Below are 13090 nucleotides of genomic sequence, written 5' to 3' on the forward strand. Positions count from 1 at the left end.
TGCTTCAAAATGCATCAGGTGTGACCTGAGTGGATGAAATGCATGGGTAGTGAGGATGGAGGGGGCAGAGTCAGAATTTCAGGATTCACCACTGTCTAGGCAAAGTCCCAGTTTGCAACTCCATCATACAGGGGAGCCTTTAACTAAAACCCACAGCAAACACCCTGCTGGTGTGGCAGTGCTGCCACAGGGGAGCACTCTGGCAAGCCTGTGCTGCTTCCATGCTGGTGGAGCGGCTGATGTGAAATATCTTGTGCTGCTCTTGTGTCACATCCCACCTGCCCACACTGAAGAGAACACACACTTGAGGAGAGCCAACCAAATGATTCTGTGTCCAAACTGAAGGCATTTCCAGCACACACCAGTTGTCATCACTTTTTGCACTTTCCCACATACCATAAATGCTTTGGGTGGCACTCAGAAGCTGTAGCTATGATTTAACAAGATTTTTTTTTTAGACTTTCTCAAGTCCAGCTTTTAAAGTCAAACAACCTGGGCTGTTCTACATTATAAGCAGTGGAGCTGTATCCAATTCTCTTTCAGCAACAGTACTAAATAAAAAATTTCATTTTTTACAGCACATCATGGAAACAGCTCAGCTTTGTTCTTTGAGATCTGTAGTGAGCTGGTTCTATTATATTTACATTGCACTCATTGCAGACACACTTGGGTATTGTCACAGTGCTCTAAGGGAGGGCAGATACCAAAAGACAGTGTCATACCTGTGGCGGCAGCGTCGTAAAAACCGCATAATCTTGCGAGCAGCTTGATCCTGCTTCTTGGTAAGCAGACTGCTTCTAAACACAAAAAACCCCAACACTGAAGTGCAGGCAAAACTGGGGAGAACACTACTAAATGCAAGAATAATTATCCTACAAACTGTGGCGGTGTTTGAGGGTCCCCAGGACGAGGGAAGAGATGAGAATCTGGACTCCGTGTTTCAGAAGGCTGATTTATTATTTTATGATATATATTATATTAAAATAAAACGATATACTAAAACTATACAAAACAAAGGAGACATCAGGAGGCTAACAAAGAATGAATAATAAAACCTTGTGACTGCTCTCAGCCTCGACAGCTAGCTGTTATTGGTCATCAAGTAAAAACAATTCACATGCTGGGTAAACAACTCTCAAAATCACATTCCAAAGTAGCCAAACATGGAGAAGCTGAAGCTTCCCAGCTTCCCAGGAGAAAAGATCCTGGCAAAAGGATTTTTCTATAACGTGTCAGTGACAACAAACCACACTGCATTTCCCACTGGCCTTTGTGAAGCACAGCACCGAAGCAAGACACAAAGATGCCAAGAGCATCCTCAGCCGGAGCTCACCTGAGTTTCTGCTGCACGATGGTGGCTGCCCGGCGGTTCTGCCTCCTCTTGCCGCACTCCTTGTAGCTGCGGTAGTACTGCTGGATCAGCAGCGCCGCCCGGCGGCTCTGCTGGAACTTCTTCTGCTCGTAGTAACTTCGGAATTTGCTCTGGATAAGAATGGCAGCTTGCGTCATCTTTTTATAAAGTGCATACTACAACAGAAACAGAGAGAAGCTGAGGCATCCCAGTAGGAGCAGAAAGAAGCACGTTCCTACAGCTAAAGACTCTTGAGCTACTAAAAGGTGATGAGAAGTTAATGAGTTATCTATTCCCTGACTGGGAATGGTGTAAAAAACAGTGACAGGAAACTGGAAACTGTGAGATTAGGGGCAGAACTTAGTCTGCACCAAGAAAACAGCTATCTGTCTTTCTGCCTGTGGAATAGTTTGACTGGATTCATGGAATCATAGAATAGTTTGCACCGGGAAGAATCTTTAAAGGTCATCTAGTCCAACCACCCAATGTGAACAGGGACATCTTCAAGGAGATCAGGTGCTCAGAGCCCCATCCAGCCTGCTCCCATCCAGCCGGACCAAAAAGGAGCAGGTTCCTACAGTGAAATACTCTTGAGCCACTAAGATGTGATGAGAAGTTAATGAAGTATCTATTCCCATAAGAAAATGGTGACAGCAAACTGGAACAAACGGTGAGATTAGGGGCAGAACTTCGTCTGCATCAAGGAAACAGCTGTTTTTCTGCCTGTGGAATAGTCTGATTGGATAAATGAAATCATAGAATAGTTTGCACTGGGAAGAATCTTTAAGGGTCATCTAGTCCAACTCCCCCAATATGAACAGGGACATCTTCAAGGAGATCAGGCTGCTCAGAGCCCCATCCAGCTGCTCAGAGCCCCATGCCTGCTCCTGAATGTCTCCAGGGACAGGGCATCTGCCACATCTCTGGGCAACCTGTGCCAGTACTCACCAGCCCCATTATAAAAACTTTCTTCCTTGTATCTAATCTAATTCCTCCCCTTTTTAGTCTGAAACCATTACTACTTGTCCTATTATAGCACCAAATGTCTGTCCCCATCTTTCTTAAAAACCAAACCCCAACAAACCCCCAAAACCACAACAGTTGTAAGTCCAATACTGAGCCTAAGAACACAGGCAGAATTAAATCTTATTAGAAATCTGTAACAAGCTTGAAATGAACTCACAAATTTGCATGAGCAGTCACACACTATCCAAATTCCATCTAGCACTGTGATTATTTTTACTTCTAGCCCTGTGATTCCCAATAAAGCAGGTGCAAACTCTTCAAAAGAAAATCTTTATTCTACATTCTTATCCCCTGACAGCATGCAAGGTCATGACTACTTAACAGAAACCATTGCATTCATGAATATTTTAAAGTCCTTTCTAAGACGGAAATGTAGAATAATGTACAGAAGTTGCATTTATGCTACTATAACAGAGGTTTTCAGTGTCTGCTGATCTTATTTTCTAAGTTTAAATAGTTTTAATACTTTCAAAACTAATGTGCCTATTGTTCCTGGATATTTTATCAGCTTTAACTTCTACTCACTTTATCAGACAGATGAGTAGCAGCTACTGCCCTGTACAGGGTAATGTCCTAGTATTTCTCAGCATTTTCCACTCTACTGGGAACAAAACCCCCAAAAGCAAACAAACAACTCACCCAACCCAACCCCAAAGCAAAACATCCTCCAATATCATCACAGACCACCATTTACCAAATTTCACTTTTTGGAATTGAAGCAGTCATTAGGAGCATATTTTGCCGTTATTAATTTCTACTGGTTTTTTTTGTTTCCTTATTTTTTCTTTTTAACATTTTTTTTAATTAATGGATCAGATTGTGATTTTAAATTCGCTGTTTTAAACAAGTCCACTCATGGGCTGGTAATGGTTCTCCTTCAAATTGTTAGCCCAGATGGGACTTTTGTGGCTGAGTTACAAACCCCTGAACAGAAGGGTTTAAATACAAAACCATGCCATGAGCTGTGACTGCTCCAATGCAGTCACAAACCTTCGCTGCTCAGTGCAGTAACAGATCAGAGGAATAAGGCACAGGAAAGAGAAACCAGCAGTCACTGCACAGACCTGACCCCACCATGTCTGCATGCAGCTCTAAGCCCTGAGTAGCTGCACCCTGTCCTCCTCTTGTTCCCTTCTTCTCTCTGCAAAGGGGATCAGTGGGGATGTGACCCGAACCCCTCCCCAAAGAGGAAAGCCTTGGGGAGCTCAGTGCCCAGAGCTCAGCCCACTCGTGGTGACAGAACAGTGAGCCTGACCCAAACCCACAGGGCAGGGGGAGCTGTGGATGGAACATCACCCCAAGGACACATCCTCTCCAGGAAAAGCACACCTTGCCTCCTGCTAGCCATGAGAAAAGCTCATTTGACTCCAGAATCTGACCAGATCAAGGTGTTGCACAGCTGGGAAATCCATTTTTCCAGCAGAGAATTACTGACTGTGAGCAGTTTAACAGTGGCACCAACAACTGTGCCTCCAGCATGAGCAGCAACGTACTGAGATGCTGGTTTTAGGAAATCAGCACTGAGGTATTTCAAAGATGAATGGTCAAAACACTTCAGCAGGCAGGCAGAATGCAGAGGACACTGGGTCACAGGTGGGATAAATGTTCTGTGCCCCCCAAATGCCAAGGTGACCAAGTGACAGCTGATCAGGAGCACTAAAGCCTGTCCTCTGGAAACTGCTGCAAATCCCTCCCAGCAGCTCAGCCCATCCCTGCTCATGGGAACTGATGCAACTGTGGCACAGCAGTCCTTACAAAACTCCCCGAAAGTCTGGCTTCTCACTGATTTCTCAACCACAGGCATTTATTAGTGGATGCTATTAAAAGGTTTCTCCAAAATGCCAGGTTCTCCTTGTTTATACTGAGTGTGACAATTAGTGACCCAGAGGGAACTGTTTCCAAAATAGTGTTTGTATTTGTATTACCTTCAAGGCTATCCAAGTAAGCTTGGGGAGAAACAGAAAAATACATAGTTAATGTTAGTTCTGCAAATAAAGACTGCAAAACAAAACAAAAGACCCAAACAATCTTCTTTCAAAAAGAAGCAATTCCAAGATCCAGGACAAAGCAATTTTCAAGCAGTTTTTGAATGGAATTAAGCTTCCCTACTACAGGAAGCATCACTCCAGAATGAAAGCCATGTGATGGGTTGGATGATAACCACAATGCAGTCACCTAACACTAGAAAGACTTCCCAAATAAATGTTTTCGAGGCTTGTAAAAGAGCATGAGTGTCTTGCCTCACTTTCTGTTACCATGCTGCCAGGCATTAGACAGATTGTGTCTAGCAGGGTAAAGTGTGAAGAGGAATGTGGGCTCTAGTCCTCACCAAAAAAAACCTCAAAACCAAACCAAAAAACCTCCAAAATGAAACAAAACAAAAAACCCAAACCAACCAAACAAAAAAACACCAAAAAAACCAACAAAAAAACCTAACCAAAAATCAAAAAGCAAAGGTATCTTCTCTTTCTGGGGTTGAGAACTCAGCCTGAAAACATGTCTCCAACCAGAGTCTGGAGAACAGTCTCAGTCCTGGAAAAACTTGCATCAACCTACAACGTGTGACTTCCATTGTTTAAAAGTTTAGTATGTGCAAAATAAAACAACCTATTTTTCATCTTCACCTTTATCAAAGGCAAAACCAACTTCAATTTCACAATGAAATTTGGCAAGCAACTAGTCAGAGAATCCTCAGGCTGTAGCATGCATAAAGGCCAATATGGAATACATCACAGCCCTCCATCTCACAGCAAAACCACAGGCATTATCACAAACTAATTTCAAGGATTTCCTCCAAAACTAAGTATCAGAACACAAATCTTCTTCCCTTTTCAATTTTGTCTGAGCAAGGTATTTCATTACTGCATGCTGAAAAGCACAGGAGAGGAACAGTGGGAAAATGCCCAGTGTTGGGGTGGGCAGGGGTGCATTCATGGCACTTACATGGGTTAATAAGATTTTACTTTCTGGATTACCTGTTTGTACTTTCGGTAGCAGCGCTGAATAACAGCAGCAGCCACCTCCTGCTGTTCCCGGAGAGGACGACCCTGTGGGGACAGAGGAAGGAGCAGCATCAGGCAGAGTGCACCAAAACCCAGCACAGGTGACCTGGCTCCTGTCTGCTTGCAGGGAAAACCTCTCCTGTCAACACTGCCTGCTCCAACTCAGGCCTAGGCATCTCCTGGAGATGCCTCTGCTGTCAACTCACATAAGGAACAAACCTTCAAAATGCATCTTAACACCAGATGGGCAACTAAACAGAACCTCTGGGGTACTGTTGGAATTCAGGACATCCCTCTGGCTGTCCTGGATTGCCAAAACCCCTGCCAGGGGGCTCAGAGACCCTAGCATAGAGCCCAAGACACCTGTGGTTTTGATTATGACCCATGGAGCAAATTGCCAACCTTATATGAGGATCTGCAAGCCACAAAAGTCTAAGTAGAATAATAATCCATTTGTCACGGGGTGAAAAAATAGATTTTTTGGGGTTTTTAGAATTGGGGTTCAGGGGGCAAGATGGAGGAATATGGGCATGTCCAGCCTTTCTCCTTCTTCTCGGCCTCCATCTTCTGCTGTGATGGTGGCACTTTTGGATTGGTTTAGAGTAGAAGCTCACTGTCTAACATAGGTGATAGGTACTGGGAAGTAATTGTAAATATTGTAGTTTTTAGTATAAAAAGATAACACTGCCTTGAGAGCAGCCAGCATGCCTCTGACTGTCCTGCTGAGCAGACCTTGGCAGGCGAGGATAAAGAATTTTATAAATAAGAAACAATAAACAACCTTGAGAACAAGAACTGAAGAGTTCTGACTCCTTCTTTGACTGCTGGGCTGGCAAAAGAGACTTTCTAACCTCTCTCAGGGTCACTGTGAGCACTAAAGTAGTGAGAGGGTCCATTTTGAGGATGTGCTTTGTGAGGGCTGCTCTGCCACAGCATGGCATGGCATGCACTTCCTCCACAGTACTTGTTGGGCAAACATCAACAAGCAAATGTCAGAAGCCTTGAAAAGGTTATGATAGAAACTGTATTTTTGTCCCTGGAGTGGATATTACCTACATTTTGCTTAGTAACAAAATATACTCTCTCTCTCTCTCTCTCTCACACACACCCATCAAGGAAGACAGCTGGACATTTGAGCCACATACCTTGTATTTCCTGAATACTGTCTGGACGAGTTTGGCAGCTTCATAGAGTTCTCTCTGCTCATGATCAGACAGAGTTAACTGTGCAAACTCATTTTCTACCTTCTCGCTGGTGGATGCACTCAGAAATTCAGACCAGTCTGCTGCCGAGGGAAGGCTGGGTTTCTCAAAAGCTATTTCACTGATTGGAGAGCCTGCAGGGCTCAAGCTGGTGTTCGAAGAAGGGGTCAGGGGTTCACTATACAGACTTCTGAAATACCAATCACAGTAGGAATTATTGGCTTACAAAGCACTTGGGTTTGCATCACAGATAAGGACAACAACATTTCTGAGTTTAAGATAAAAGTTTATGCTCCTGTCTCTCTCTCCAAGCAACATCCCACACCCCTGAGCCTGCCTGTCCTGCACTGCACAGATGTGGTGCTGGGATGAAAACCCCATTCCATGAATTTGTAGCTGTGCTGGCAACAATACATCTGAGCGCAGGAATGTGCCTGGGCCAGCAAGGCCAGAGCTGAGCCTCACTGAGAACTGGCACCTGCAGGCTGAAGAGGCAGCACATGCTGCCCAGTGCTCACACCACACCAAAACCCAACCTCAGAGCTCTCACTGACCTGATCTGTGCAGCACTGGGCAAGTGATCAACATCAGCAAGGTAACTGGCCAGCCAGCTCATGGTGGTGCTCATGGCAGCACTGTCTGTCCTCTCCACCAGCAGCGACTCCATTGGCACAAAATTCTCTCGCTTGATCCTGTCAGGCGTAGCTTCAATGATGTGCTCTGCAAGTGTCATCATGTTCACCTGCCAAGGGGGAAAGAACAGCAACTTTAGTTGCCTGGTAGAAAGTGCCTTGTGCTTCCATGTTACAGCCCAGCTTTAGACAGAATTCCCCATTTTGCCCAAACCTACTGTTTGTTTCAACAGTGGAGTGAAACCCATTAATGAGAGCTCATTTGATTTTCTGAGTCTTCAGACCAAGCACTGCAGGGTTTCATATTCTCTGGACATCTTTTTCCCTTTATGGGGAACCCAAAAGATCTGGAGAAAGGTCTCTGGGCTCTCCCTCTACAGCTGTCACTGCTATGTTATTTCCAAAGGAAAAGTAACATTGCCACTCTTTTGCTGAGATGTGCAGTAGAGTGGGTGAGGACAATAAAGGGACATCAAGAGAAATTTAAAATCTTGGGATAAAGCATTGTCAGGAATCCTTTTGAATGATATCCTTCAGCTCAGCAAGTGTCACAGAAATTTTCAATTCAGAATAAAAACTCTTCTTGTTTTGCAATGCTCTGCTTCACCCGTTACACCAGCCAGAGGAGAACACTCAGAGATGCCAAGGCAGAACAGGTAAGGCTGTGTTCCCATTACCCATTTGTTCAGAAAACCCCAGTATCTTTCTCAGAGTTACTATTTCTCACATGTCTCTCCTGCTTCTGTTATATTTTTATTTCCTCTGTTATATTTTTATTCCATACCTAGTGGGATTCTTCCTTCCCCAAACCCACTGTCTCTTCCACTCTCCACTCTTTCCTACCTCCTTCCTTCTGAAGTGCAGAGGCCAGACCTGCAACCACAGCACTACCTCTCTCACACTGTCTTTGTAGGAACTTCTGCTCAGTTCCCACAGGACTACTGGGCCACCTGAGTCACATGCACTGCTATGATCAGGCTCTGCTTTCTCCTTTTTCCTTGCACATCTGCAAACAATTCTGTGCATTCTGTATGCTGTTGAAGTGTACAACCCTAAATGCTAACCATTAGCCTTTATATCTGCACTGAAATTGGAAGAAAGTACATTGACTGTGTGACCACCTCCTTCCTCAAAGCACAATTCACAGTCTCTAGAGACCTCCATGGGAATTTCTCATGGTCAGGATCCTCTGTGCAGCCTCCATGCTCTCAGAGACTGCTGATCCTGGATCTGTGGGTGTGTTTACCTGCAGCTCATCCATGTGGTGTAAACAGTCCTCATCCCCTGTGCTGTCCCTGTAGGACAAGAGTTCTGCATCCACCATCTCCCTGTCAGCCATCATCAACACATTCATCTGCTCCCGCTGGCGGAGCCGATGGGCCACAGCCTCCTTCCCCTTCTGGCTCCCAGCCACCTGCACTGCAGACACACCAATATAAATGTCTTTTGGGTTCCATTTGATGCCTGCTTGGCTGCCAGAGCCCCGGTACCCAGTAACTTCTGGGATGTGCTGGGAGAGCTCCCGGCCATAGTCCCTCAGCCCTTCACTGGGGCTGATTGTCTCAGTGGAGGATTGCTTGGAGCTGGAGTTCTGCTTCCTAATGCTTGGCTGTTCCAGGCTCAGTGCAGTGGAAAGCAGCTTCTCTTGCCGGGCTTGAAAATACTCAGGGCTCAGCTTATGCTTTTTGGGTGCAGGGTAATCTTTCTGAGTCTCACTGCTGTAATAGCTGGAAGGTTCTGATCTTGGCCGCCTCAGCTCTGTAAACAAACAGATCAATGGTCAAAACTAAACATGCAACTCACAACTGCTATAGGAACATCATCAGCTTCTGCCTCAGGCCAAAGTTTGTGCTGTGCTCTATGGACACCTGACAGGATGTGCAAAGGGAGTAACAACCACCCAGGGAGGATACTGTCTCAGCCACTCCTAAGACACACAAGCGTTTCCAAAGCAGGCATTCACTCCTCCTCCTGATGCTTATGCAAGTGTATGTACCCCAAGAAAAGAATTAATTGTGGACAGCAAGGCTACAGGTGGAACCTGGTGCCCAGGTGAGCTCCTCACCCCCACATTTTCACATGTTAAATGTCAGCAAAACAGAGCATGCCCTCCAGGATGCTTTACCTGTGTTTGTACTGGAGATCACTGTGACTCCCTTCTGAGGCTCCTGAGAGGCAACAAGCTCACTCTGCCACTGGGACACCCAGCTCTCTGTGTTGGAGTCTGTGCTCGAGGGGCACTGAATCCTGGGGTTCTGCCCAAGCTGAGTTTGCTCATCTCTCTGCAGCTGCTCCAAGCACTCTGCCAGCTTGACGTGGCCCCGGGAGCGAGCGATGGCCAGGGGCAGCCTGCCCAGGGAGTCGGGGATGGAGATGGCGCGGCGGTCCCACTTGTACAGCACCACTGCTGCATCCATGTGGCCCAGGGCACAGGCCCACATCTAAAGAAGAAAAGGTAATGAGCCACTGGAGACATGCCTTCTCCTGTCTTGTTAATCCCAGCTCAAGGAAAAACTCTTCTGACAAAAAACCATGACGTGCTCAAGGCCAGCAGATCATGTTTATAAATGTTCTAACCCAACAAAACCAACCCAACCCAACACAGGGGACTGAATATATGCTATTCTCTCCTACAACAGAGAAACCTCCAATTGACAAATAAAGCTGACAGTTTGGTTTCTTCTGTTTTGAGTTCTTTTTGTGGCATTGGCATCACTGCAGAGACAGAACAGCTTCATACACAAAGGAATCTCTGAGGTCAGGAACACGGAGTCAGGACCAAAGGCTGGAAACCATAAAATCAATACTGAGTTGTAAACTGGCAGCTCTGGTTCCATTTGTTCTGGCTTTTTGCTTGTTTAAGTCCTCAGTCATGATTTCGTGACTCCAGAGACCAAGACAGTTTGTAACTTTACAACCTCTACAGTTAAACAGTCACAGAGGACAATGTGAAAGAAGGTATGTAAAGTCCTTTTCACACCCTGATAGTGGAGACTAGATTCTATGTAAAACACTAACCAGAACTATCTGTCTGTCTCCTTTCCTCGTGTTTCTCAATGACAAATTTTTGCTCTGTGTGCTCTCTCTCAACAAAATGCCAGAAAGCTGACAGCACTATGCCTTACCATTTACACAGCAGGAACATCCACTCTACAGAGAGTGAAACACTTCAGGAAAATGACACATCAGAAATAACTCCCCAAAGGGCCCTCAGACTCTTTCAGAAGTTTCAGACCCTGCTCTTACCAGAGGAGTGCAGGAGAAATGATCCACATTCAAAGGGTCAACTTCCAGCTCCAGATCAATGCTGTCTGCATGTTTGGTGCTGCAGGGGAAACAAGAGAAGGAACGATGCTCTGTAACCATGTCAGGATCATTGTCTAAGCACAGATTTATCCAAAGCTCTGTACCACAGAGAAGAGGTCACACACATGTATTTACTACATGCCCACAACAGGTGTATTTACTACAGACAGTGCCCTCACCACAGGCATGGAGAGCATGATAGATCCAGCAGCTCTCAAGAGACAGAGAGGTCAAGAGGTCCCATCAGATCGGGGCATGGGAACAAGTTCAAGGGCTTGGTTCTTTGCACAAGACACCCAGAAATGTGGACTGAGCAGAGTTTATAAATGCTCCTGCCATGCCTGTGCTGACAGCCCAGAGTCCAAGGCTGGGTCTTACCGCCACTTGATGAGGGTCTGGATGAGGGTAGCATAGCCCTGGGCAGCAGCCAGATGGAGCAGGGTCATTCCTCGGAAAGTCTTTGAGTGGATCAAGTGTTTGGACTTCGCCCAGCACGCGCGACTCATCATCTTCTCACACACCACCACCACACGGCTCTCAAAGCAGCTGCCCAGGGTCCCAGTCCCAGAAACGCACTGGAACACCACACACATCCCAGTTAACCACGGAGAGGAATGGGAATGTGCCTTCATTGACTGAGTGACAAAACTATCCTTTGTCCCCTCAAAAAGAAGCCCAGAAGTTTCTCTCCTTGGTTAGGTGAAAAAGACACCTCATAAGACCGTGGGGACTTCACCTCAAACTTAATTAGACAGAAGCCAAAAAGTCCCACCTAAGCAATTTACTAGAAATTCCACCTAAGCCATTTACTAGAAAAAGAAGAGAACAAAGAAACTAATGACTTTTGTGAAGTGTTTTACTATAAGCAAGAACCTCTTGCACCTGGCTCGGTTTTTCTCTGTTTGTTATTTTGCCTTTTATTAAACCTTGTTGTTTCCAACACTGCAACAGAAGCCATCCTGCTGATTTTATGCCTCCAAAAGTGGCTGAGCTATCTTAGGTGAGTAACAGACCTCCAAGAGTTTATGAAACCTGGCTCAATGAAGCTCCCATTACTGAGAGGAGCTGCAGCTTGGCCTGAACAGGCAGCCTTCCACTCCTACAAGCACTGAAACAGTAGCAAATGTGACCAAAAACCAGCTGCTGTTGGACACCCACAAACCAGACTTGTCACTTAGGACAAACTATAACCCTTTCCAAACCCCACCTCACAAAAAAACCTCTGGTAAGAAAGCATAAAGCTGTGTCTGGACACAGAAGGGTTCATACCTGCACCTGTGTTCCACTGTTCCCATTCCCATTGCTCCCGCCTCCCACTCCTTGTTTGTGTTGCTGGGAGCCTGTCATTTCAGCCATTCTCCTCTCCATCTGCTCCAGTCGCTCCAGTATGGACATCCTGAACTGGTTATCTGGGTTGGAGAAAGCCACAGTAAGGACATTTCCATGGAAAGGAAGCTAAAGTCACAAACAGCTATTCTGGAAGTGACAGATAGTGCTTGGAAATGCACACACACATTTGGTCTTCAGCCTAACTCTTCAACTTCCTGCAGCAACCTTTTAACTGCAATTCCAGAGAACTTCCTTACAGAAACAGACAGAAAAATGAAAAATGCAGGCAGAGGACAAATCCCTTTCCCTGTGAGTCCAGCTGCAGGCACACAATACTAGTGGTAATGCAAAGTCTTTCAAAACACAAACTCTAAGCAAATATCCCCATTCACTGAGCATTTCAGTAAGATCACATCTACCATTTTACAGTCACCCCTCTACTTTACAAGGGCCCTGAATTCAGCTTGGCCTGCAACCTGGAATCATGCAATAATGGTATCTGGAAGAAAAAGACACCTCTGCTTCCTTCTGTGCTTAGGAAAAGGAGCCTTTAACAGGGCACTTGTTCCTTCCCTGGCAGGCTTCCTTTCTTGGAAAACAGCTTCAGCCAAGGGCCAGAAACAGAACCACCACAATTTGGAGTACAGGCACTGACAATCCTGTAACACCACTCTGAAACTCTGGAGCCCCCTGGTCCCTGCAGAATTCTGTGTTACTGATTTTCCCCTCATTGCATTTTAACACAGCACTATCCTACAGCTCCTAAGGCTTGAGTGGTGGAGCAGGGAGGTTCAGATAGATTAACAGATCATTGCTGAACCTGATCCCACAGAGATCAGCTGAGGGAATGATTCTCTGGATAGGGCCAGTCAGTGCAGAGGGAATGGCTGCAAGTGCAGAGCTCCTTCTGCAGATTCATGCAGCTCATGTGAAGCTGGGCAGGACTGTTTTGTGCATAGGAACATTTAATGAATCCTGATATCATGCTAAGAGCATAGGTAGTAAACTGTAAGGGAGAGACAGCCCCCATACTGTTCAGTTTCATGCATCCATAGAATGGTATGATGGTGCAGAACACTCATAAACCCAGAACCACTCCCAGTGACAGCAAAAGGAGTGTGTGCACCAAAATAGACACTCTCTGATGAGGTTTTAAATATGTCAGTCTTCTCCAAGAACACAGAGCCCTCCCTGGAAGGCTGTAGGAGTATTCTATGCTACACTGAGGCACAGCTCTCAGTA

The 13090-nt window shown here is 45.7% G+C and overlaps 1 protein-coding gene across 10 annotated transcripts in view; it reads right to left on the reverse strand.

Moving 5' to 3' along the window:
• The window catches only part of CAMTA1 (calmodulin binding transcription activator 1), a 242505-nt gene that overhangs the window by 16363 nt on the left and 213052 nt on the right, over nt 1–13090 (reverse strand). For 7 of the 10 annotated variants that reach the window (XM_054292021.1, XM_054292020.1, XM_054292029.1 and 4 more), the window contains 11 exons: nt 11789–11928; nt 10898–11094; nt 10460–10538; nt 9339–9654; nt 8460–8971; nt 7136–7323; nt 6525–6771; nt 5353–5424; nt 4303–4323; nt 1334–1527; nt 723–797 (listed from right to left, as the gene is read on the reverse strand). In XM_054292021.1, the coding sequence (XP_054147996.1) occupies nt 723–797; nt 1334–1527; nt 4303–4323; nt 5353–5424; nt 6525–6771; nt 7136–7323; nt 8460–8971; nt 9339–9654; nt 10460–10538; nt 10898–11094; nt 11789–11928 (2041 nt within the window). The remainder of the gene's footprint in view (nt 1–722; nt 798–1333; nt 1528–4302; nt 4324–5352; nt 5425–6524; nt 6772–7135; nt 7324–8459; nt 8972–9338; nt 9655–10459; nt 10539–10897; nt 11095–11788; nt 11929–13090) is intronic. The other 3 variants (XM_054292023.1, XM_054292022.1, XM_054292025.1) reach the window with 2 other exon arrangements.

This window comes from Melozone crissalis, unplaced genomic scaffold, assembly GCF_028551555.1.
Source record: "Melozone crissalis strain CALT ecotype California unplaced genomic scaffold, PUWL_Pcris_2 ptg000107l_1, whole genome shotgun sequence".
NCBI lineage: Eukaryota > Metazoa > Chordata > Aves > Passeriformes > Passerellidae > Melozone > Melozone crissalis.